General features: G+C 40.0%; 1 protein-coding gene across 28 annotated transcripts in view; it reads right to left on the reverse strand.

Moving 5' to 3' along the window:
• FOXP1 (forkhead box P1) overlaps positions 1-26,752 on the reverse strand; it is a 635,694-nt gene that overhangs the window by 71,727 nt on the left and 537,215 nt on the right. For 14 of the 28 annotated variants that reach the window (XM_054245862.2, XM_078351479.1, XM_054245863.2 and 11 more), the window contains 4 exons: positions 23,257-23,394; positions 22,122-22,211; positions 16,550-16,703; positions 10,871-11,075 (listed from right to left, as the gene is read on the reverse strand). In XM_054245862.2, the coding sequence (XP_054101837.1) occupies positions 10,871-11,075; positions 16,550-16,703; positions 22,122-22,211; positions 23,257-23,394 (587 nt within the window). The remainder of the gene's footprint in view (positions 1-10,870; positions 11,076-16,549; positions 16,704-22,121; positions 22,212-23,256; positions 23,395-26,752) is intronic. The other 14 variants (XM_078351481.1, XM_054245864.2, XM_078351482.1 and 11 more) reach the window with 2 other exon arrangements.

The raw sequence follows: 26,752 nt of genomic DNA on the forward strand, positions 1-26,752 counted from the left end.
CAGCTCCCTAAGGACAGACTGTGGAGCTCACAGCTACATCCCCACATTAGGACCACACCTGGCCCGCGGTTAGAGCTTGCTAAGTTTGGTTGAATGGATACACCTTGGAAGTGTCCTGTGACTTCTGTCCCACTTAGGAACATATTTTTTCTTAAACTTTGGACAACTTCCCATTTATCCTTGTTGGTTTTTTATTTCTGTCTGTACAGTCCTCTAATTTATTCAAACGCCACTGGATTATTCCAGTTCTTGGTGTCAATTTTTTTCTAATTAAAGTAAACTGCCATTTTTCTCTCACACTGATCTTTAACACGAGACATCTTGTTCTTGTCATAAATCTGACTCATATGGAAAAATGTAAGTTGAATATAGGGGCTCATATGTACCACAACGTTTCTGTCAATATTTCAGACATGAAAGTAGAGTCACAGACATAAATGTCTGCCTGATTCTCAGGTCTACGGTCACGATTTCAGTGGAGTATTCACTTTTTGAATGTATAGCCTGGAATTCCACAGACTGCTAAAACGACTCCTTTGAAAGCAAATACCACATCATTTGCACAAACACTTCAGGTTTCTCTTTCCTTCTGCTATAATACATCTTCAAAAACTCAACATTCACAGCCGAGATGTAAAATACACAATACACAAAAGCTCCTTCAAAGACATACCTCAAAGTACTTTAAAAAAAAGCAATAGACAGAAAGAGAGAGATCAGCCTGCCATTAGACTGACTTCCTTGAAGACTATAAAAGGAATGAAATTTGAAGGTCATAAAAAGTCTGTCTATTTGTTTAGGGAAGTCTTACAGGTAGTATAAATATCATCAGCTACAGTTGCTATGGGGTCTGTTTGTTTACCAAACAAGAACACAAATAGTTACACAAAAGCAGAACAAGGCTCGGGTATATAAATGGAGAATGCTTTTTGCCTCCTGGTAAATTTTCCAAAGTGCCTTTTTAAAAAAGTCCCTATATTTCTCCCTATTCACTGGAAAATCTCTGTTTTCTTGATTCTTTCTCTGCACTTCTCACACCTCCAGCCAATGTTTTACTCTCAGATTTCTGAGGCTGATAATGGTTTTCTTTTCTCTTTCCCTTCTTTCACTTTAAGACTTAGAAACCAAAAATATCAGGCCAACAATCCAAACTGAACAATCAAAATAGTTTTCACAATGGAAAATGCACACAAAAAAAAAAAAGGTGAGGAAGAAAGAGAAGAACAAAACCCACCAATTTCTAGAAGAATCCCAGTACAAGCAGGCAGTCCTTACATTAACACACAACCACCCACCCAGAAAGGTCCCTGTGAATGTGTGTGTTTATCTGACTTTCTATGAACCAAGTATATTTCGTACACAAGAACTGTACCTGCTGAGTTAACCATGTGCTTCGAAAAATAATGGAGGAGAAAAGGAAAGCCAGCAAGGCTATTCTCAGGCCTCTTTTTAGTTGAGAGAGTGCACGTGAGTGTGTATGCGTCATAACTCAGATCTACAATACAACAAACCGCACAACAGAGGCTGCCTGAGTGGAGGCCTGCTCTTCACACTACATTGACCGCAGTACCCGCCCGGCGCAGCCCCGACGCCTTCCTGTGAATGGGACAGATTGCCATATGGACGGAGACACTGAACAAGCTGTACAACTCTTGGCGACATGTGCCCGGGGGGATTGTCCCATATTAACACCACCTGGGCTGTGGCAATTGTGCTCTGTCTGTGCAGTGGCACTGAGGAGCCCAACAGGATGTTATTTTAGAGTACACACAAAAAGGAAAATTACAGTTAAGAGAATTCTCTGGCTAGCATATCTGTTGCTCAATTCCCGAAATAGTTTCCCAAAGGAACGGTTATCTTCTTTATTCACACAGGCAGAAGTGACAAGCTGGAACACATATTAACAATTTCTCTTTGTGAGCTTCCACTATTGTTTTAATGAGGAGAATATAGTTTATAATATACTTAGGCTTTGACTGATTACAAAGGGGTGTGGAATAAAGAACCTTAGGAATGCTGTACATATGTAACACACTCATTTGCATTGCCCCAGTGAGCCAGTCGGCAGAGTGGCAGGTAGCTCCCTCAGAGAGACCTATGGAACCACGCTATGGGGGTAACACTGGTGCGAACATAGCAATAAAATAGAGTAACAGTGCAAAAAAACATCTTTGCAAATACTGAAAAAGAACAACACGACATCCACTCAAGTCTCCAGCACAAGTCACGGCTCCGGTATTGGCTTAAGAGTATAAGACTCCCAGCTGTCGTTTATGTAAGACTAGGACTTTCCCAAGCCACTTTTCCTTTCAAGGGGAAGGCCCTTGACTTCCCTTTGCACTTTTGGATGGTTTCAGTATCCATCAAAGAAGATCTTCTGTCAAATTTAAGTGGTAAAGGTGTGCATTTCAACAACAACCTTTTATAGGTAAAAGAGTAAAACCTAGTACACCATGGACAATACCATCACAGTTCCCGAAAGGCTGGTTCTCCTCCTCCTCCTGCCACATGCTTTCCCTCACATCCGTGTTATGGAATAAATATTAAGGAAAGCTAAGGGACATTTGGGAGGAGGGGGCATGGCCCTTTCCAGTTAAGCACAAATACCTGGAAAATGCTTGGGTGCCAACAAAGGAATCTGGCAGACAACCTGTATCAGCAGCAGTGGCTCATCAAAAAAGAATGTCTACCTTACAAGGTGAAAGAAATGGGGGTGTCCAAAGATGGTTTTGGGTGGGAAATCTGGCACATGAGACTTAAAATCGCCTGTGGTTGAGATTCATACTATGCAACATCCCAATAAAAAAAAAATTGAAATCAGTCAAATTTAAGAGTAACTCCGAAAATGAACATCACTCTCCAGACCAATGATGTCATTTTATTGGAAAGCATTTATCATTCAAACACAATAAATAGAAAGAGATTTATAGAGTCTAATGATGCTATGTTATGGTAAAAGGCACTTTATTGAGGTAAGGCACAACAGCTGTTAGAGAATAATGGCTGAGGTTTTTTCTTTTAATCACCCCACAAAGTGAACAGTCAAAAAAAAAAAAAAACCCATAAACCCTTCCCTTATGGCATGCCAATATTTTAAAGATTTTCTCCCGGTGCCCTCCCTGAACATGTGAATGACAGGCAGTGATACAGCACCATGCCACGATGCCCTGAGAGAATCCTTGCTCCCACTTCTAATTCCCAAAAGCGATTAGTTTTAAGTGATGAGACACCTAGATCACAGTTCTTCAAAGCATGATGGCTGCCAAACACCAAGCAGCATGTTTGGGGTACAAAATGCTGATTCGCCCCCAGGGTGCTTCTGTCTGACCTCAGCAGGAACGTTTTTTGCCCAAAGTAGTTTACCTCCCCAGCAGACAGACGTGGGACAGGGTATGTTGCCAAGAGTCTGCTTAGGAGCAAAAGTAAGCACCTGTATCTTAGGCCTCTGCATATGGTCACACCCGCTTCTCCTTCTGGTCCCCTACACCTGACAAGACATGTCCAGCATGCTCTCTCTATTCTGCACTTCACATCACCAGTCTCTAGCCTCCTGACATCCCTCCTGGCAAAAAGATGGGGTGGGGCAAAGGGAACTGGAGACAGGGAATTTTCTGGGGGCTTCTTCTAAATTACTGCTGAACAGACAGGTCTGGCCCCAAGCTACAACCAGTGGAGGCTACCACCTGGACTTGATCCAGTGCTTAACCCACTCTCAAGTCTAATTCTCATCCAAAGCCTGAACTGTAGTTAAGGGGGTCTGGGGAGCAGCCCACCGGGGAAGCCACCAGAATATGGTAGTCACTGCAAGCCGTTGAGGGTCAGGGAGATCATGGGTCTAGTCCCTGCACGATCACTAACTAGCTACATGACGTGTGCAAGTGATAACATCATTCTGGGCCCCAGATGCACCCTCTGTACAAAGAGGAGAATACCCCGTAAGGTTACTATGAGGATTAAATGGGAAAATCAGTAAAGTACCAAGCCCTATGTCAAGTCTGTTGAGTGTTGTGTCTGGCACAAAGTAAGAGTTACATAAATGTCAGCTGCATTCCCATCATCACCATCACATATCAGGTCTTTTATCTTTTTTTTTGAGATGGTGTCTCACTCTGTTGCCCAGCCTGGAGTGCAGTGGTGTGATCTCGGCTCACTGCAACCTTGACCTCCCCGGTTCAGGCGATTCTGCTGCCTCAGCCTCCTGAGTAGCTAGGACTACAGGCACACACCACCACACCCAGCTAATTTTTGTGTTTTTAGTACAATGGTTTAACACGGTTTCACCATGTTGGCCAGAATGGTTTCCTTCTCTTGACTTCATGATCTGCCCACCTTGGCCTCCCAAAGTGCTGGGATTACAGGCGTGAGCCACCGTGCCCAGCCAGTCCTTTTATCCCTGACAAGAGCAAAACAGAACCTTAAAGTTGTGTCGCTTGCCCTTGATCACAGAGCAAAGGAGTGAATCTCAAGTCAAGGTCTTGTGGTAGCTCCTATGGAAAGGAAGCACATGGGGTCTGGTCCTTTCAGTCATATGATTTCTACTGTTAGCTCACAAAAAAAATGGCAAGCCACTAGTTTTGAGGACTGAACCTGTCTGGGATGTTAATCAAGTTTCTGGAGAAAAATCCTATTTGAACAGTGTCAAAATCTCAGTAATCAACACTCTGCTTTCATTGCTTTTCAAACTTGAACATGCATTCCCAAACCCTGAGGCTCTGGTTACAATGTAGTTCCTGATGCAGGTCACTCCGGCAGGGGCAGAGACTGAGTTTCTAATAAGCGTCCAGGTCAGAACAGAGCTGCTGGTCTGCAGACTCTGAGTAGCAAGACTGGAGGATATGTAGGGTAAATGCAAATTCCTGCACCCCCAGCTCAGACTAAGAGAGTCCAGGTTTCAGGAGAAAGGCCTAGGAAGCTGTGTGTTTCACAAACACCCTATGAGAATATCATCAGGGAATCTGAGAAACACCAGGGTAATGGTGAAAGGTCAGGAGCCAGCAAACTGTTTCTGTAATTGGTCAGATAGTACATATTTCAGTTTTTCTAGTCTATATGGTTTCTGCTGCCACTACTCAAGCTTGCCATTGTAGTGTCAAAGTAGCCCTACATAGAGAGTATGTAAATGAATGTAACAGTGTCCCAATAAAACTTTATTTACAAGAGAGCAGTGGGCTAGATAGTGTTATATATCGTTTAAATGGCATAACTCATGTTGGCAGGAAATAGCAGTAACAATTTTGAAGACAATTTGGGGCATTGTGACCACAGGTTCTCCAAAATGTTCTAATGGGAAAGAAAGATTGAAAATAACTAGCTTGGCTCAGTACTTCAAATTGAAATAAATACAAATTGTCCTCTGATTTTTGAAGAAAAAAAAAAAACTTGAATGAAGTAAAACCATTCAAAATAATGGGAGCTAGAGATTACTGGTTAAATTTCTGGTTCAATAGGCCCTACATATCAGTATGAGAACATGCAACAGTTAAAGGCTTGTGTATCTGGAACAGTTCTGAAAACTAACTTCTAGAGTTTTAGCAAGAGCACTGACATTTATTCATGAACACAGAATTTAGTTTAGAAAAGGAAAAAAAAACACAACACTAGGCATGTCCATATTTCAAAGTTCCTTGCCTTTTGAAAATAACAAGGCCTGTAAACGCAAATGTTATTGTTACATAGTCAAATACATGGCAATATGTCAAGAGGCCACAAATCAAAAACAGAGACTGCATATCAAGTGAAACGGTCTGTAAGTACACTAGCCAGGCAAAAACCTTCAGGGGTTATTTGACGGCAACTGCAAACTGTGGAGCAGAGATAATGCAAGCAACTGGAATATACGGGGTTCCGTCAATAAATGATGAGAACGGGGCAAGGAAGATTGTGATTGGACAGGAGGCAGGTTAGACCTCATAGAGAAAAGCACCCAGTGTGGGTCCCCTGATTCTGAGAATAACATGATGCCCCAAAAAAGCAGAAGCTGCCCAACCACCACCTGAACAGGGTTTAAAGAAAGATCTTTGACAAAATGCTTAAGGACACCTTGGAACAAATATTTAGAACAGCTATGAATCCAAGAAATACCCAAGTTATAAAACATCTAATGATGGTGGCTGAACTGAAAGCAAATAAGCTGGGATCAGAAAAAAAGGGAATATTTCTGATTTGGACTATAGAAGACAACTGAAATGGAATAAAAAGCATATGATGTGTTCATTGAGGAAACACAGGATTTAGAAGGCAGGGGGAAAAGTGGGGATACATTAAAGGGAAGAAGCTCGTTTTAGATCTGCCTGTGTACAAATCCCACAGAAGGTTCATTTTTGTTCTTTATGTGCTGTTTCAGACCAAAATGATTTATATCTTGTAAATCTCACTTACCCTGCACTTCATGAAAGGCCTAGTAAATAAAAATATATACCATAAAAGCATAAAAGAAAAAATTCTGGTATTTTCCTTTAAATGCAGTGATTTGCACACAGTAGATTAAGTTAATAAATGTTTTGTCTAATTGATTTCGATTAAGTTTAAAATTTCTTTTAGGGACACTGATTTTATCATAATTTAGAATTCACTTCTAAGCTGAATAAAAACTCTTAAGTACTCAAACTAAAAAACAGACCTGAATTTGGATCTTGGATATGCCACTAACCAATTCTATGACCCTGGGTTATTTAATTTCTATTATTTGATTTCCTCATCTGTAAAATGGGTATAATAATCCTTACTGCTTCCCAAAGTGAACATGTGGATGAAGTGAGACATCACTCCATAAGCAAGAATCTAGCCAATGCTTGGCACAGAGATGGAACTGATTAAATGCGAGTTCTCGTCCCTTTCCCTAGTGCATCATAATGTAATGTGATATTTTGAATTTTAATTCAGGCAATTACTTAAGTAGTAATTGCTATTTGTATTTACATAGCTGCTTTGATCCAAGAAGCTCAAAGGGCTTTACTAAATTTAGCATTTTAATAAATGTTTCATTTGCATTCTGTTGATTCTGTTTACCCACACCAAAACTTAGAGTTTCCTAATGCGAGACAATCAGACAGGGAAACAAGATGGTCTCTTTACATTTACAGTTATCCCAGGCCTGAGTTTTGTCTATTTCCCTAAGAAGTTGAGACTCTCTGTTCCTATGGAATCAAATGACAGCAAGAGGCTTGAATGCACCTGCTTATTCTTGCAGCTCCTTTAGCTGCTGCCACTGAACTCGATCCCCACCACATTTTTCTCAGGCACTGACAACAGAAGCATGTTTATTGCACCAATGAATTTATATATAATCAGCACAATAAACATTATTAAATTGTCGGGAGAAAATCAAAGCATGAGGCACGGTGCCAGTACTGAATTCTAATGATGCTGAATGTCCATGATTACACAGGGACAGGATCTTAACAAGCCTTGATTTGAACGTTGGCATCCGCCTCACAAATCACATGGGCCGCTCCTCCTGTAATAGTGCTGAATATTGATAAATGTCCCTACCCTGCTCAACAGGGAAGTGGGTTTCTATTGGCAATCTTTACCAAAGTGTGTTTTTTCCCTTCTCTACACTCAAGGGTTTACCCTGAATGATTTAATTATAATTTTCCTTGTGTAAGACAAATTAAAGAGGAGAGTAGGAGTGTCGTGCCAAGCACATTATTTATCTCCTTAACAGATTGCAGCTCACCAAACCCCAGAGCTGCTGCTGCTGCTACTGCAGTGGCTGCTCACAGGAGCCAGCAAAATGCACGGGGGCAAGAGTAGGGGAGAAGGAGTTTTCCAAATGGCATGGAAATAAATACGTGACTCAGCTGAGATCATTAGCCATCTCGCTACTTTGAAAACAAAAACTCTCATAACACTACCTTTATCCAACAAATGTTCCCATCAAGCACCCCAGATCATGTCAGACAGAAATCTTAAAAGCTGCTAACCCAAGATCAAGGTCATGGGGTTAGATGGTAATTCAGTGTGGCAGAGACTCTTCCTTGCCCATCAGAATGGAAAGAAAAGAATATTACATAGAAATCAAAGAAGAGCTTGGAAGGACATATATTTCACAAATGCACTGGTGAGTAAGAGAGAAACCTTATCACAGGCAGTGATAAGAAACTCCTAAGACAACTGGCAGACCAGTGGACAGTGAGACCACACCTTTATAGTGACAGGTTTTCTTTTTGTTTGTTTTTGTTTTGGTATTTAACTGGATAACATATGTGATTTTTAAATTAAGCCTAATAAGGTAATTCTACATAATATTCATTTGAAGTGTTTATACGTCTACAAAGCTGGCTAACTAAAAATTGCTTTTTTTTTTTTTTAAGTGACAGGATCTTGCTCTGTTGCCCAGGATGGAGTGCAATGGTGTGATCACAGCTCACCGCAGCCTCAAACTCCTGAACTCAAATGATCCTCCCACCTCAGCCTCTCAAGTTCACTGGGACTCCAGGTGCATGCCACCACATAAGGCTAATTTTTTTAAAAGATGTTTAATAGAAATTGGGGTTCCTCTATGTTGTCCAGGCTAGTCTTGAACTCCTGGCCTGAAGCAATCCTTCTGCTTCGACCTCCCAAAGTCCTGAGATTACCGGCATGAACCACTACACCAGGCCTAATTGAGTTTTCAATTCTATAAGCTTAAAACTTCTGAATTATCTTTAACTGAAGGTGCTCATTTGTCTTGTTAGCTACATTCAGTTAAAATGTGCTGACTAGAATTTTTCTTTTAATCTAGCCACATCTAGGAACCTACCAGATAATATAAACTGAGAGATTCAAGAGATTAAGTAGTGGCATATGATTTCATAGTTGCTTCCTTTTTGCATGTACAACTGGAAAACTCAGCCTGCTTTTATAACCAGATTACAGCTCATTAAAATCTGAATTCTTTTCTGATCCATATTCTAATTCTGGTGTGTAGTATAATGAAGATTAAGCACAACTTTTGTGCAGACAAATAAGGACTATAAAAAAAAATTCAAACAAACTTAGTCTCCTGGAATTAGACTGTCTCTTAGATCCATTTACTTTCAAATGTGCCTTAAGACATGAAAAAGGCTATTCTTCTCCCACTTGCCTCCTTGCTAATCTATCACCTGACTGCAGATATAGAACCTCTTAGAAAATGAAACTGAGCACAGTGCATCTAAACAAGAAGAGTTTTCTATGTCACAGGAAATCTGTGCAGGCTCCACAATGGCCGACGAGACTGCAACAAATACCTTAAGTGCATCAGTCGGCATTTTTCAGTGTATGGCCTCCTGCTCTGCCTATGGATAAAGATGTAATTCAATCGCTCTGCAGTAAATGGACGCATCAACCTTAAGACATCAAAACCAAGTGCAGCAAAGGACAACAGCCTAGAACCTTTTCTTTAATGCTATCTAAGGTTTACTTTCTTGGGAAAAAAAAAAGACATTATAAGAGACTGTAAAGCAAGAGCTAAGATTGGCTTCCAGACATGCGTATCTATCCTCGCTGGAAACAACACAAGCCACATCTCAGCCAATGGCTCCAAACTGATTCTTAGTGTCCACCCTGCTATTCTTCAAACTCTTCTAAACCAATATGCTTAATACCTCTGTTAGTTCTTAGTTGTCTCCCTCAGAAATTCCAAAATGATCTTGGAAAGATAGTTGAAACTTTTAGTGAAAGCACCTATATATTATCCTCGTCTCTGCTAATCACTCATGGTTTTATGCTTGAACATGGTGTGTGTGTGTGTGTGTGTGTGTGTGCTCAGATAATATTTTTCTGGTATAAAGATATACATCTAATTAAATCAGTAGGCTTCTTAATGCTCAATATTTTGAGAAATATAAGAAATTATATTTGTAACTCTATAACTGAAATATATAATTTAAATTTTTTCCCCTGAGCCATTTTGATTAAAAAACAAAATACAGAATTTGCTTTTTCCTGCTAGAAACGGCATTTTTGTGTGTGGAAGCTCTACATATGAAATATATAGAAAACAGTTTAGAGACAGTAAACTCAAAAAAAGTTTTCAATTTTAGGAACTGTATTTTCTTCTCTTGAAAAACACTGAAAACAGTAGCATTAATGCTTCTGGGTACTAAGACATAATAACATGAACTAACAGCTTTATTGTCGTAGAACTGCATGCTAACATAACTTATTCCAGATCTCTAAGACAAGTTCAGCTTCAAGTAACATTAATGTAAAGCCCAGGACAGCTCAAAAATAAAATGTCTGAACTTCTCAATAGGAATACAGCTGCTGAGACAATGCTACACTATACCTTACCATGAAGAAAAAGGGTGCTGCCTCTATGTGAGAATATACAAGAGACCCCCTCCTCCTCCACCTGCTGCCACCACCACTACCTCTTCTGTCTCTCCTTCCTCCAAACCTTCACACAGAATACATACGGAAAAGACCATGTGCTCCGGGGCACAATGACGAAAAACATGGGCGCCCAGCCTTCAAGGGGAGCAATGTAGAGTAACATAAGTTCTATGTTTTCTCAAACCATAATTCAAAATTGCCCACAGCAGACACTACTATTCCCTTAGAAGGCACTTTCAGCCAAGGAATTCAGCTTGTACGGAGTGAGCACTTGGCAGAAGGAGTAGGTCTGGAAGCCTGGAAATCCAACCCATCCAATGAGAAACTACACGACTTCTGCCCGGGTTCCTAAGCTGAGAGTAGATCTACATAAGTGCTAATTCCATGTTGAAAAGGTGAAAATAATTAGATGCTTCACACCCAAACCATGCTGAATACATTCTTCAGTAATTATATGCACATTCAAGTCACATGGATCCAATTAGGGATCACTGAGATACAGCGAGGCAGGGCCACCCACCCCTCTCACGTGAAAGGCAGTTTTGGACCCATCTCAGTGGCTGGTTCCTACCTTTCCCTTTTGGGAGTGTGGACTGAGAGCTGTCCGTTGGTAGAGGCATGTGGGTTCATTATTAAAGAGGTCTTGGAAGGTGCAGAGGAGGAGACACATGTCGTGGTCAGATCCAAACTGCTGTGATTGTTGCCTGTGGTTTCTTCTGCAGTATGAGCACTCGTCACTTCTTTCCAGAGCTGCTGCAGTTCTGTTGGAATCATGCCTGAAACAAACAAATTGGATAATTAAATCAATTAACAGCTAATTCCGTCCTCTTCAAACAGTAATTAAATCAAAGAGTCAGTAAACAAAGCCTAGTGTTACGGGTTTTTTTGGTGTGTGCAGTTTTTTTCCCTCCCAACTCAGGCAGATGCGGTAGTAAAAAGTGTGTCCTCCTACTGAGCAACTGAGTGGAAGTTTCCCTCCTTGCATATAAAAGATTCAGGTGAAAAGGATTCAAAACACAGTTGCTTTGCCACAATACTATGCCTCTAACCATCCAAAGTGCTATTTCTCAATTTTTTTTGACAAAAAGTAGATCGATGTTACCTTAGTTTTAGACACAAAGAAGGGCTCAAAATAAATTAGTTCAACTATACTATTATGACAATATGAACTACAAAGTGAATAATTTTTGTGCTTAAGTCTTAAATGATGACAAATAGCTTTGTTATTAAATATAGTTTTTATTAATCACTTCTAGACATAAATTATGAATTCATATCGTCTTCCTGAAATGCTTTTCAACTTTTAACAGTCAAATTGATTATACTATGATTATTTCATTAACACACCTATCTTCCTCATTAATTTTGGTTTCGAGTACCACATGCTTAATTGATGGATGTGTCTACTGAAAAACTGTATAACTTTTTATACAAGTAACACTGTTATTACTGTCATTTCTTAGATCAATGGTAATGAACCATTGCAGAATAAAATGAAAACGTAAAATAAACTTGGAGTAATAAAGTTCTCTTGTTTTTTTAAAGGGGATCAAAATGGACATAGGCCTTTTAAGGAGTGAATCCAGCATTTTCCCCCAAGAAGAGACACAATCAGTATGCCAATGTCACAACTGTGGGCCTCTTAGTCTTTATCCTGGTGGCATGACTCTTGCAGCTCAGGATTTCCAAATCCCACCTTGATGCATATTCTAGCTGATACATGCACAGAAGAAAAATATTCTAGATACCAACTAACAACAACAAACAGTAACTTCCTTTGGGGGAACACTGAAGAGAAACCGTAAGCCCTGAACATGGTAAGGCAATACCACACGAGAAGTGGACTTCTGGATTGCAGTTCATTGTTTCAATCAACTGTAACACAGCCAACCCAGAAAGCCTGCCATTTTCTGACTATACAGCAGCAGCCGAAACAGGCATGTTTCTTACCAAACCTAAGGTATTGAATTAAAAAAGAAGGCTATGCGCATTATATTCATTTGAAACACATAATAAAAAATGCCAAGGTCTAAATTTAATTTATTTTTGTCATTTAGAATACAATGGATAGATAATCATCTCAACGTGATCAGCCAAACATCTTTACTTTGCTAAACTGTTAAAGATTTTAATTATGCTAGCATTGGAGAGCACTGGTCTAATGAGGCGATGGACTCCAGAGAATCCGAGTGGTTAAGAACTGTGAAATGAGTCTGATAGGATTTTTTTATATTCACCGTGGATCGTTTGCATATCAAAGAGGAGTAAATTATTGCACAGCAGACCAATAACCTTCCCCGCCTTTCTGAGGGGAGCGTTAACAAAAACAGTTGGTCTCTCCTAACGGTTCTCCACGAAAATGTTCAAATGCTCAAGTCTTTGCAATTAATATATATTATAAAGGAGGCTTCACATGATACATTAAGTGGTCAGATATTCTTAGAAGGCATCCTCGACAGTTTTCTTCTCCCTTCATAAAAATCAAATGCCAATTATATTTTGATGGATTTTGTCCCAAATGAGCATTTAGTTATTAGGCATATTCAGTTATTACTTGTCCCCTGAAATTAAACCTCGGAGGCAAATTAAACAAAGGGAAAGGTCACTCCACAATCCCATGTCCGGTTTTGCTGCATCTGGGCTATTATTTTCAAACACCTTTCCAAGTGACAGGTGGGATGCATCTGTAAGCTAGCAGGCCTGCCACTGCTGTCTGCACACCAACAATTACCTGTGAACATGGATGACCCTCAGACCACTGTTTACTCAATGGAAACAATAGTTAATAGGCTTGTCTGCTGATGATAGCATATTGATATAAAACCACACAGGTCAACACCTATTTTTATTTTCTAGAGAGTAAACACATGAAAAGAACAAGCCACCTATTTTTCAACTCAAGCTAATTGATTTCTGCGTCAGCTGCATGGGAGATGGGAAGACGAGGACAGGGTTCTGAGAACTCTGTTAACTCCCACTTTCTCTGGAAGAAAAGCAGAACTTCAATGCTGTTTTAAAAGTAAACTGTTTATCCAGCAAATAAAGACAAAGACAAGTGTATTCACCACTTGTTATATCTACAGGGTGCATTAATGTTACTCTACTCGCCATCTATTCCAATGGGCTGGCACATCAGTTTCATTATCCATAGAGAAAAATGGTAAATAAAAATAGTAACTCATTAAGTGACAACAGCGATACTTCTGGGTCAAATTGCAATGTGATAATTACTTTTAAGAACGTTCTCATCACACTTAACACAGAGGCGGTCAAATCGCTCTCTCCTCCATCAATGCCATACATTGTTAGGGATGTTAAACCGTTAGTTCAATGAACACTACCTACCAAAGGGTGTTGTTATTGACGGCTCAAATCTCATGTTAGACAGATAAAAGGTAACCTAGTCACTCATCAGACTAAATGGATATTTCCAGAAAGTATGTATTTCTTCCGAAATGGAAAACTAATAATAATAGTACAAAGTTAAATCCATTAGCAGGTACATAACCAAGCATGTAATTTTCTGCTACCTAGAGTTTACATTTTAAAAATTAAAAGGTCAGAATGAGACTGAAAGAATATTTCTATATGAAATTACTGGTGCTAGGGAGGACCAGATGATTAATGAGACCAAGGTGAAAAGCAGATATGCTAATTATGTAAAACAGAGAGAAGACCCTACAATAACCTTAAAAACAACAGAAAATATCCCTCCATTTCATATTATAAAATCTTCAGGGAAAAAAAAAGGCTTTCAAAATATTAATTATCTATCTATGCCTATACTTGACATTTCCATGTTTAAGGTTAACTCGGCAAGGCCATGAACAGGTATGTAAAATAATCTTGAAGATTTCATTATGAAGTGGGCATTACTAGTATCTTTAACAGATAACCCCCATGCCTTGCAAGGTTTCTTTTTCCAAGACAACTGGCCCCTTCATTACAAAAGAAAATGCAGGCACAGGTTTAAAAAATGTATGTTGTGGGGACAGATGACAGATTACTGTTCATGGAACTCAATTTTACAACCCCAGGTATCAGTGGCTCAAAGACAAACAGAGTTGATCAACCTTTTTTTGTCCTTGTACATCCATACCCAGGTGACTATGTTCAAGCAAGCGGAAAGTTGATTTAAACCTCATAATGACATCAGTTTTAAGCCATCATCTCTCTGATAAAAAAAAATTGTGTTCTAGTCCAACATGACTGAGTTCTCCAGCCACTTTGGGTGAGGGAGTTGGGGAACAAAACCAACCTCCTGATTCAGAGAGATGGAAATAACACTGGTAGTTCACTTTACCACAAGAACCTGCCACCAAAAATATTTACATTTACATTTATGCCATCTCAGGCGCACAGAGAGGCACCCCTTAGATTTCAAACATGCTTCTTCCTAATGTTGCAGGGGCTAATAGTTATGGCAGACTGCTAAGCCTATCAATCAATGCCATGACTAGTGAATTACCTACCAGTGTCTCTGATATGTTACTGCAGAGATTACACTTCATGCATCACCACATTCATTTCTTTCACATTACACATGAGCTTGTCTTGTCACTGCCCAATTGCCCTCTTTTGGACAGCTTAACTGATGTACTGTAACAATGAACCTTAGTGAGCAAACTTAATAGTATAGGAGTGGTGGGAAAAGATGAGAGAGGTTGGAGCTTGGGTCCAGTAGGTGTGTCAGAACAGCCTGCCATGTTTCCAGCAATAAACCCAAAGGTGTAATTAACGCATGCTATAATATTCTGCAAGCACAAAAATGCATTAGCTGATGTATATTCATATATATATGCGTGTATATATATATCATCTCTCATATATCATACACGCATATATATATGAATATATGAATATATACGTATATATATTCCTTCTTTTCTCCTTGTATTGCTTGGTTATGACATCTTCCGTTTTGGCAATGGAGATGCTGAGTATGTATCGAGTGGTCATGGCAGAAAGGAGTGGAGGGGCAAGAGAGAAGAGGAAAAAGCCCCGGTCTCAATATTAAAAACAAAAACAGACTCATAAGGGAAAGAAGTTGGGTGTGGTCGACTCAAGAGAAAAGATTCAAATGAAGACATGCTTCCCTGCCTTCACTTGACCCCAAAAGTTAGCAAACAAATGACCATGCCTTAAGCAACAGAAGGAGGTTCCACATTTTTAACCTTCTTCAGAAGGCAACTGAATCCAAGACACCAATGGCTTTAGCTACTAGCCTTTAAGGCGCATATAAACCAACATCCAAACTTAACTAGAGTTCAAAGAACTTCTGGCCTTAAGGAGGCAACTCAACTCTGCTCTACCATGCATGCATGGATGGGGGAACTGCGCTTCAGAGCATAGGCATGGCACTTTCTACTTTCTCTTTGTCCGCCCTCCCTCCCTCTTGACATCCCTTCCTCCTTCCCTCCCACCTTCCCTTCTAGTTCTGAATAATCCATCTGTTTTCACATCACATATGTGAAAGTCAGAGTTGCTTAAACCAAGATGATGTCCTAAAAACATCTAGAGTTCCCATTTGTTTCTGATGTCCATCACCCTTGGGATAAAATGTCAGTGGGCTTTTCAAAAGAAATTCACTAAATATATAAAATCTTACTTTTCAGGAAATCTCAGAGGTTGAAGAACTGGAGATGGAAATGGTCCCTGTTCTGATGAGTGTAGAACTAACTTGCTCAAAAATCAACAGATGAATGCCGAAAGACAAAAGAAACTAAACAAAAAAACAGCCTTGGCTTTTATAACAGAAAGTGGTTGATTTTAATCATTTTACAGAAAAATAAACCTGAATTTATCCCTAGATATTAAAACATGGCATTTGCTAAGATTTAAAATAGCACACGTTACATGGTAAAAAAAAAAAAAAAAAAAAAAAAAAAGTCTTAAATGAATAATAAAAGCCTTCAGGAAAATTCCTTTGTGGTTCCAAAGAGAAACACTGCAAGAGTCCATTAAAATGCTCAATAAGCGCAAAGTAGTCTCATTCCCTTACTCCAAGAATGTCCAACAGTGGGATTGCTCCGCGACAGCTAAGCCTACAGACCACCCTAAGACTTTATTTTGCCATCAACAAGCATTTTACCTTCTACATGGGTCCATCATTATCCCACTCCACTTTTCTTAAAAGAGGCTATCTGCATGTTTTGATGGACAACGTCCTTAACAAATATACCAAGAGACAGCCTACCACCTCCACCCAACGTCTTCACAGAGCTATGCCTTCTATATAATCAACGCATACCTTGAGCAAGAGGTTGAAGGGGAAGGGCAGGCTGCCCGGGCTGAATTGTCAGAAGGCCTTGGCGCTGCAAAGACAGGAGGTGCTGCTGCTGCAACTGCTGCATCTGTAAAAGCTGCTGCTGAAAAGCCAACTGCTGGGTAGCCACCTGCTGTTGCTGTAAGAAATCAGGAAGAAAAAAATGAGATGGCCACTTCCCAAGAAAGGTTAAAAGTATGGACACATCAAAACCCACCATCATAGTCAAATGCTGAGAATGGTCACTGGAGCTCAGTGCAGGGCTCCGTGTCAAGGTTTAAAAGGGACAGAACATACCTCCTCTGAAGAGGGGTGAGGGGGTGAGTGTTACCTTCCTACTGCCCGCTCCCATAAATAAATAATTTGTCAATCAAGCCAGTTCTCCCCACAGTTTGAAAGGCCTGAGTTTTGTCATCAAGATGTGAACTTTTGGACTTTAAAATTTTTAATTATGCACACTAGAGAGAAGACTGCATCATCCTAGTCTGAAGGGGTTTGAACCCTGAACCTTTGAGGTATAAAAGAACAAGTTGCCTCCCTCCCTGCCAGCAGCGGCAGAAGCTTTTAACTACTCTGTTTATCACTTCTGACATAAATAAATGAGAAAAAATCAGACCTTTGAAGAAGAAAAACTTCATCTAATATTGTTAATTAGCCATGACAAACGATGAAATAACATTGTAAATCTTTCATAGAAACAGCCACTAGATTTTAATTACACACATTCATAATTTAGCAAACAACATCGTACTCGACTGTGAGTTTAATATGAACGACAGTCTAAGCTTCAGATGCCTTAACGTGGCTTTAGTCTCAGAAACCCCCAGGTCTGGTTGCTGGTCCTGCTTCCCCCACCTGCTTTGTTCTTGAAAAGAAGGGGCTTTACGACATGATAAATATCTTTTTGTTGATTGCACAATGACAGGAGGAAAACTTTTGTTGTGTAAAACATCAATACATCATTCCTGTGTTTAGCAGGCCTTGCTTCAGCCAAAAAAATTAATGTAGATTTCCTCAGTAATTATCTGAGTGATAGAAAGATAATACAGTGCAGTAGTACAATAAATAGAAGGAAATTATCTAATATCCTTAATCTGCTAGGAATCATATCGAGGTGGAGGTCTTAGCCACATGATGGCTAACAATTATAAAAGGAAAATTAACCCTTCCTAAACTGTAGCAAAAACAAACAAACAAAAAAGATTCTTCAAGAAAAGAACAAGATCAGTGTTCCTAACTCTGAATATGCTTCAAAAGATCAGAGAGACGTTTACAACTAAAAGGACTATCCAAGCCCTTTCAGAGATTGCATGTTCTGGCTAATAACTATACTTTACAAACAACTGCATTCACTTAACCTAACACATGACCTTGATCTGATACATCCATAAAATGGTATGTATATCAAGACCTTCTGATGCAAAGTTCAAAGAAAGAGAAAAATGGTGGTTTCCTTTCGGTCTTCACATAGTTTATTTTACAGTAAAAACCATCATTCTCATATTAGCAACCAATTTCAGACTTACTACCATGCCACTGAGAAAGTTAATTGAGTTTCACTCCAAAAAACAAATTCTATACCACTAACAACAAAAATTTAAATAAATTTAAATGAAAAGCCAGTGTTTTCATTTTAAGAACAGCATGCATAAAATGATCCAATTGTTTTCACCCCTTCCCAAGTTATCACACTAATGTAAAACCCAATGATAGTTATATTCATGTCAAAATGATTTTTTCACTTCTTCAACAGATATTAACTCACAACATTACAAAAAAAAAGGGAAGGAAGAGAAAAAAACAACATTGACACAATACAAGATCAGGGAATTAGCTCTTCTGAAAGCAGAATATAAAGGAGGGGTGGTATAGCTGGAGGTTGGGGAGGGTGTTTCCTGCCTTACTGTAACTGAAATGTTTAAAAATTTTGTATTTATATAAAATGACTGATGCCTTTTCTGTTGTCTCTGTGGCCATCCCTAGGAAAAGCTCATGAAAGCTGTCTACGTTTGAAAAGCCAGGATATAAAAGTATACAAGGCCCATTGTCCAAAGAAAGAATTTAAAAGCAACACTGGTTGCCAAACTGCGCTCCCCACCCAGTTACCAAACACAGGATACGGGTCCATTTGTTTACTTCTCACAATTGAATGCATACAAAAAAGGTCTCCGTGCAGTCCCCTCGGCAGGTCAGTAGGCAGTGTTAAAATGCTAAAATGCCCTGATAAAGCTCGAGTTTCGGATCCCCTCCCTAGAGCTGCAGTCAAAGGTCTGTTTTCCTTTCTTCGGCTACTCCCTACTGCCTAACATAAACTGTCATAACTGCCCTGGACAAACGGCCCTTTTAAAACAATCAACTTAGCCTACCTCACCCGCACAGGATGGAATCTTTTTATTTCTTTATTTTTTTGTAGCTCATTTTAAAATGAATTCTGCTGTTTTCCACACCACTTCTGCCCAATAATCCTGAGCAGTCACTTCAATACCTGTACTGGGGCTACATCCTCTTCCTCCCCATATCCCTACCTAAGAGCATTTATCTTCTTAAGGAAGGTCCTGTCTTGGTCCAACCCAGTATGGAGCCAAACTTTCCCAAGTAAACATCTCAGGGAACTTTAGGAGGGGAGGAAGAAAAAGATCAGGTGTCTCACTGCAGAGGTAATCAAAATAGGAAAAAAAAAAGGGGGATGGGGGGAGCCTGACAATACAAAATTATGAGCCACTAGTGACTGGGGACTCAGTAAATTAACATACTTGTTCCATCTGTCAACATCCAAGTTCAAACCTTGTTAAAATCATAACCACCAGTCGACATCATGAAATTGCTACCGTGTGACTCCATCTCATTTTAGCACAAAAGGACTACCACCTGCATGATAATTGCAGGAGACTGGCCCCTACCTCAGGAAAATATAAATCTCCTAACCATTGCTACCCTGGGTCTCAGACAAATCCACTGGCACCATGAATCCAAGGAGACCCATCCACTGGTCTGCCTACCTCAAAGGATATGCCAAGCAACCTATCTCCCGGGTCACCATTGCCTGGGAAGTAGAGGACAAAGATGGACCAGAGCAAACCTAGAGACCTGGAGATGCAAGATTGTTACTACAATGCCTCCCATTCTCCTTGTTCAGACACAAAGTGTTCTTCCCCCCCCATACCCGCCCCACTTCCATCCCAAACTCAGGCACCACTATCATCTTTGTGCTCGGGATGCTCTCCTTTCTGACAACAGCAATTTGGGAGAGGTAACTTTTATCCTTCTTTCTGCTGTGTAACTTTCCCCTTCACATTTCTTTATCTGCCCTCTGCGCTCATCTGAACTTTCATGTTCTCCCAGCATGCAGACGTGCATTCCAAACTATGTCTCACAGACCAAATAAGAGGTTAATAAGAAGTGGCAACAGAAAGGAAAAACACAATCCCTGGTAACTGATAAGAATGACAGTGGCAGCCCTTTTTTGTTTGTCTTCAAATATAGAGTTAAAGATCTTTAAAAAACTAAATTTTGATGCCTTTGAAAAGAAAGAAGCACAAAATAACAACAGGGGGTTATTGCCTGCAAGCCACAGGGGAGAAACTCCATAATTCTTATTCTCCCTTTTGAAGGCTGTTAGCAATCTGATTCAAAAAAGCAACAGCAGAAGGGGAAACCTCTTGAGGCTGTAACCATTTCCTGTGATCATGCATAATGTGCTTCAAAAGTGGGTTTTTACCAATTCTGTTGATCAATTGCACCTCCTTCATACCCCTTCTTTTTTCTGCTGTGTTTACATCTGATGTGACTCAATGACAAGCACTGTCTGAGACTGTGAAACAGGCCTGTCATGTTGATTTATGGGCGCATCAAACCACAACTTGTCCAAACTGAAGCTCGCAGTTCATTAATTAGAGAGTTGTGACTTTGAAGTCAGCTTTCAGACTGTGGTTTTTAACATTTGGCTTAATTTATATGCTCTTGAATGTGGATCTCTAAGGAAAAAACTGAAATTCCCTTCTTGTCTTTGAACTTCTTTTGACCGCACAATAATCATTTCTTTGTCCAGAGTGATGCCTGCAATCCCAGAGTCATTAACGCGCATTGAACTGCCACTGATGAGTAAGCCCTGCTGAATTAGAAAAACAGCCAGCAAAACAAAGCTGAGAGCCTTCTGCACAGTGATATCTCACAATTACATGCCTTCCCTCCCTGTGCCATTTCCATTTTAATTACTGTTAGTCCTTTAGATTTACATTTTAGACACTTTTTAATCTGTTCCCTTTTTTATTATAGCAGCACCCGGTAGCGCGCCACTGTACTTAAGGTTGTGTCAGCATTTTCATTAAAACACCTCCTCCCTTTCACCCCAAAACTGCCCCTGCTCTGTAGGGGTTTACATCCGGGCTGCTCAACAAGACTCCAGGGTGAAAACTTGGCAGGACATGGAAAACGTCCCCAGTTTGCGTCGGGGGAGGAGGCAGCAAAGGGAGAACGGCTGGGTCACTCCCAGTGTGTAAAATTAGCATAGCCCGGGATCCTCATTCAGGTGAGGGGCAGGGACGTCGAGTCACCTGGCAGGAGGCCCTGCAAAAGAACAAAAGTGGCCACCTGCTTAGGGCTGGCAAAGAAGCTGATGAAGTGGACGACGTGCTGTATATAGAATTATAAATTGTGTCATCCCAAGGAGAACACTTAAACAAAAAAAAAATTTCAGTCCACTGTAAAAATATGAGGAGGCAAGTTAAATTGGATAACTCTGGAATGGGTAGAAAGATGTCATAATAACGCACACATGCACACAGATACGCCCACAACTGAGTCTCGCCCACGTAGAACTGAAGAGAAGGTGAACTGGTAACTCCCTGGAAAGGCTTTACCGTTTATGGGACTAATACTGTCAACCTTTCTGGTGTGGCATAACGTGGTAAGTTATGGACACTCCTAAGCATGGTGCATGTAGAAGCTATTATATACTTTTTTCTGACCCCTCAGGAAAACACAACCCAAGCTGGAGTCTTCTCTTAACTTTAACTCACGCTATCTGGTACATGCCTTTAGCAATCACATTATGTACAACTTTCAGGAAGAAGTTAAACAAAAGATGTGGATGTTTAATCTTGTTCTAACTTTTTTGTTTGTTTATCCAACTCACAAGGGGTTATTCTTCAAATGGAAAAGGCCATCACCACACACCCAAGCTCTCTGAGCTGGGGAAAAAAAAAATTAAGTGTGCATCCAAGTAAAATTTTTCTGAAAGCACTTCACTTCCCACAGCTCCATCCTGGCCCTCAGTTGTTACCAGGTTGCAAAAAGTAACCTGAAGGCTCTGTCAATGATCCCTCTCCTGATCTTCACACAGGTACACGTGCAGTGGTGTTATAAAATATGTGGCAGCAAGCAAATGGAACCCAGAAAAATCTGAGCGAAAACAGGACAATAACTCTCAGTCTGAAAGCTGAGAACCGATAGAGTCAGCTCAGTTGTGCAATCATTTAAAAGATGAATGACAGTTTAATAGCCACTAGATAGTCCTCTGGGATCTGTGGTTTGAAAGTAAAATATGTATTGTCGGTACCTCTTTAGGCTGTTTTCCAGCATGTTGTTGTTGTAAAAGTTGAAGCTGCAACTGTTCCTGTTGTTTTTTATAAAACTCTTGAAGCTGCTGCTACAAAGGAAAGAGAGGACGGTAAGTAACAGAGGGTAGCGCCAATGCACTGTCCCTTTTGGTGCCATACACAAACTGTGATTTGAAAAATAGCATCCTTTTATCTGTAATGGCCTGACCTTTAGTTTGAAACTCGACAATAAATTCAGCGCACATTGACTATTCTTGGCATTATTGTTTGAAAAGTAATCTCCAAAATGAACTGATGAAAAACATACCATTTTCTACACAAACTAATTAAAATAAGGCAAGGAATGACCTTTGATTGTACAACAAAGCGAAATGCCCTTGCTGAGAGAGTCTGGTGAATCTCTTCTGCATGCTTTCTAAATGACAGCGCTGGGCACTATGCAGTGTTATTCAGTGTATGCAGGGACAGCCTGGGAGCTTCCGCTGCATCCTGTCCCCACCACCCCAGGCCAGTGACTCCCACCGCTGTAGTTCCGAATCTCATCTATTTGGTTCAGGTGGCTGTGAAGTCTGAATATTAGGTCCCCATGGTGCAATGACAACCAGAAGTTCATTACAGCAACATCGTACGTGGAAGAAGTCAAATCAACTCTGGACCTTAAAATTAGCAAACTCCAAAATGTTTCTTTACGTTTAAAGAAAAAAAAAAATCAGTAAGCTTCTGAGCTGAAATGGGGACTTCAAGAGCTGTCATATTTAAACCCACTCCCAACGTGCTCCTCATTTTGCTTTGATTCATACCATTTAAGGAGCCTCTGGGCTTACCAAATAAAAGAGTATAAAGCCATCTAAGCCTAAAAGATCTTACTGCTACCAAGGCCATTACAGCGCTGATCTCAGTCCATCAGGTACTCTCCAGGCCCAAAGCCTAGTCACTGTGGCAGGGCTCCTCTCTTTCAGGCATGCAGAAGCTCACTGATTATTCAGGGACTGGTCTGTGTCCTGCCCCACCCACGCCGCTCTACTTACTCTTCACTGGGCAAAGGAGCTGCTCTGGTGGAGGGGAGACTGAATGGAGCAATGCGGGCCCTAGGTTCTGGGGAAGACAGGCTGGAGGTGGAGGAAGGACAATTACCTGTTGAAGCATGAGGGCCTGCTGCTGCTGGAGGAGAACCTGGAGCTGCTGAGGGCTCAGCACTTGTTGCTGGAGGATCTGCTGCATTTGCTGGGGAGTGATAACTTGAGGTGTCATCATAGCCACTGACACGGGAACCTAGAACGTTAATGAAGGATAAATAGGAAGCCAGGAAATCAGAAGCACGCAGCCTCCCAGGTTCAGCCGCAGACTGCCATCAGCCTGCTTAAAGAGTTGACCAATTTCCCATGCAACATGTTATTTATCCGGAGGGGATGCAGCAACAGATCCTAGTTAATCTATGATGGAGTTTATTTTGAGGAAAGAAAAATAAAATCTTGCAGTACTGACAGGGGTTCCAGGCAGCCTTGGAAGCAGACAAAAAGGACAATCTTAATAAAACCCTAACTGGAGTTAGGATAGACAGTTCTCAATTGCTTATTAAGAGTGAGTTTTTGATCAAAATGATCTGTGGCAAGTTAAACCAAACTTGGATTTTGTTTTAGGGAAGAAGATAAATGGGAACCAACGCCTTTGCAGTTGGAGCTCATGTGACCCACTCACTCTGTGGACAGTGATTTTAAGAACAATCCATGAATGCTTAAACTTGCGGGGAATGGAACCTTGGACACACCTTCTGAACTTAAACACAGATCCTTCGCGTGATGCCTTTTACCCTTCCTTATTCCCCCAGCATACAGATGTCTCAATTCTTTCATATTATGTGCAATACCATTAAAAGCCGCTTTCCATGACATTTCAGTGACAAACAGCTACAGTGATGAACTTGATAGCATTTCATATTTGCAACTGTTAACACGTTTCTGCACGGGCATCTCTGCAAGGAACCTGCACACTGTATCTGAAAGGATGATGTCTTGTTCAGATAAAACACTGACATTAAAATGACAGGCTGTCTTGGCCAAGGTTACACAAATTGTATTCAAGCGGATACCTAATGACAATGCTATGAATTCTGCAAGCTTTCTAGAATGTAATTTAGCTATTCAAAATAATCACTGCACTTGTGGTTAATTTGCAGACTACATGAGAACCATTTTGTCAGTCCCCGTAATGCAAGAAGACTATTTCATGAAAAATCAACCCCCCCGTAAAAAGATAAGGAAAGAAAACAACAATGAAAGCAAAGACAAAACCTGTATATCTTTTCCCCGTAATATTTAAGCATCTTACTTTTCTTGGTTTCTAATCAAACATGTGACAGCAAGAAGCTAGAAGCAGTAAAGGATATACTTTGTTAAAAAGGATCTGCTGTCATCTCATGTATTACAATAAAAGGTAATAACATGTTTTGCACTTTGCCTGTGTGCCACTTTAAAAAAAAAATCCGGCAGACAATAGCTGATCAGAAGATAAAAGAATCAAAAAATCTTTCAGGGGAGCAGTAAGCAAAAGGCAGAAATGCAGTATTAATTTTATGTAACAAAATGTCTTAATATGCAGTTTATCTTGACTTTTTCACATGATTTGTCCTGTCATTTGCATAGCGAGCTCTCATTCCTAATTTCACAGTCATTATGCACTGATGTCCCGATTTCTCAGCATCACTAATTTTGATGAACTAAAAATGGTTCTTGAAGGTCAGATTCATGTACAGTGAATGTTCTCCACTGTTGTGGTAGGCATGTTTCATGTGTGGGGATGTTGGTGTGCAAGTTTCGTGTGTTTGGAAAACACTAGCTAGAACATTCGAAAAATTTCATTAACCCAGCTGTGGAAGGTCATCTATGAATTCTTCCTATTCCAGTGGCCTTTTAAGTGTAGATGGAGATACACTGTAATTTAAAACAGATGGGCATATCTGAATATTTTCATATGCAAAATGGGACAGATGTATATGAATGGATAAATTATCCTTTTAAAAAAATACTTTGTAGCATGAAATATCACCCATGATTGGAAGAGTGAACCTGCATTCTGTCTAGGGCAAACACCAGGAAGACATTATCAAAACATCTAACTATCTACAAACTAATTTCAATTAGTCTACTTTGTCTTCATACAGAAAAAACTTTTTCGATTTTTAAATATGTATTGGGTGCCAATCCATATCCTTTGAGCTGCTAAAGCCAGCATATCACAATAGAAGTTTACTTTTCCTTGAGAGTTGCATCACTATACGGGGAGGTATGATTAAGCAAACAAAAGAACCATGTTTAAGGTCTCTTTTTTCCTCTGTGTTTCTTGGATGATGTACAATATAAATATTCTTGAGCCAAATTTCTGATGGTGATGAACAGGAAAACAGACAGGAATAGGGTGGTGTAAGATCTAAACTGGTGATGAACATGAACTTAACAGAGTTAGGACAGAAATCATCATAGAAATAACCTCCTGGTCATAATTTTTCAAAGACCTATGGAAATCTCATGCCAGAAAGGGACACAGGTGAACTTTCGGAGGCAAAGGAAATATCTTATATCTCAACTGGGATGCTGTTCATACACATGTACACGTTTTTGACAATTGTATAATTGTCAAAACTTTTCCAACTATGCGCTGAAAATGAGTATATTTGAGCTCAGGTAAATTATCCCTCAATAAAATTGATCTTAGAAGTTACATATGTTTCCTAAAATAGTTTTTCCCCTCAACTCTGGTAAAACTAGAAGCATCTTCTTAAAGGAGAAACAACTTTGTCCCTTGACTGTCAATAATAAAAGGGGGAATCATGGACAGGCCTGACTTATACCTGCACAGACAATTTTGAAAGGCTGACATCCAATCAGTAGCTTAAATCTCCTTTTCCCACAATTATTTATTCCTTTTTTTTTGCAGTTGTGGTACAGAACAGGATAATGAACTTGAGTCTCCCCTTCTTTTTCCTTTTGGACATTTTGATGCAAGTGCTGATGAGTAATCATACGCTTTACAGCAGCAGGCACCGCCAAAGGACGGGAGGAAGCATGAGGCCTGAGTAATCCTCCAAACGGGTTGATCAGTCTCTGAATAATCAGAAGTGGGCTATTATATCCTGATGGCCTTAACTTCGCTTTTACTATCTGAAACCACATTTTCATACCAGTGAGCTCTGGGCCTCCAAAGTGGGCTCCAGCTTCATTTACCAATGTTATAAAACCGAGAATTCCCCAAAGTTTCTGTTCCAACATATCATGAAAAGAGGTTATGGGAAGCTTTAACAAACATATTCAAATGGACCAGAAACTATGGTGGGGTAGAAAAGAAAAAAAAAAAATCTGAGAACAGTTTTTAAGGCTTTAAATAGTTAAGAATTATAGGCTATATATCCACTCCCTTAATTCCCAATGTCCAACTTTTTCATGTAGCTAGTCCCTACTAATACTAGGAATCAAAGGGCATGCAGTACCAGCGAGAGGCTATTACAGCCCACACTTTATTGCCCATTACTACTGAGGTCATTAGCGGCAAGAGTGATTGTAGCAGTCTTAACCTATTGATCACTGTAACTACTATCATTTAATCCTGTGTTGAATGTCTGGAAAGCGGCTAAAGG

The sequence above is a fragment of the Callithrix jacchus genome, chromosome 15, assembly GCF_049354715.1.
Source record: "Callithrix jacchus isolate 240 chromosome 15, calJac240_pri, whole genome shotgun sequence".
Taxonomy (NCBI): domain Eukaryota; kingdom Metazoa; phylum Chordata; class Mammalia; order Primates; family Cebidae; genus Callithrix; species Callithrix jacchus.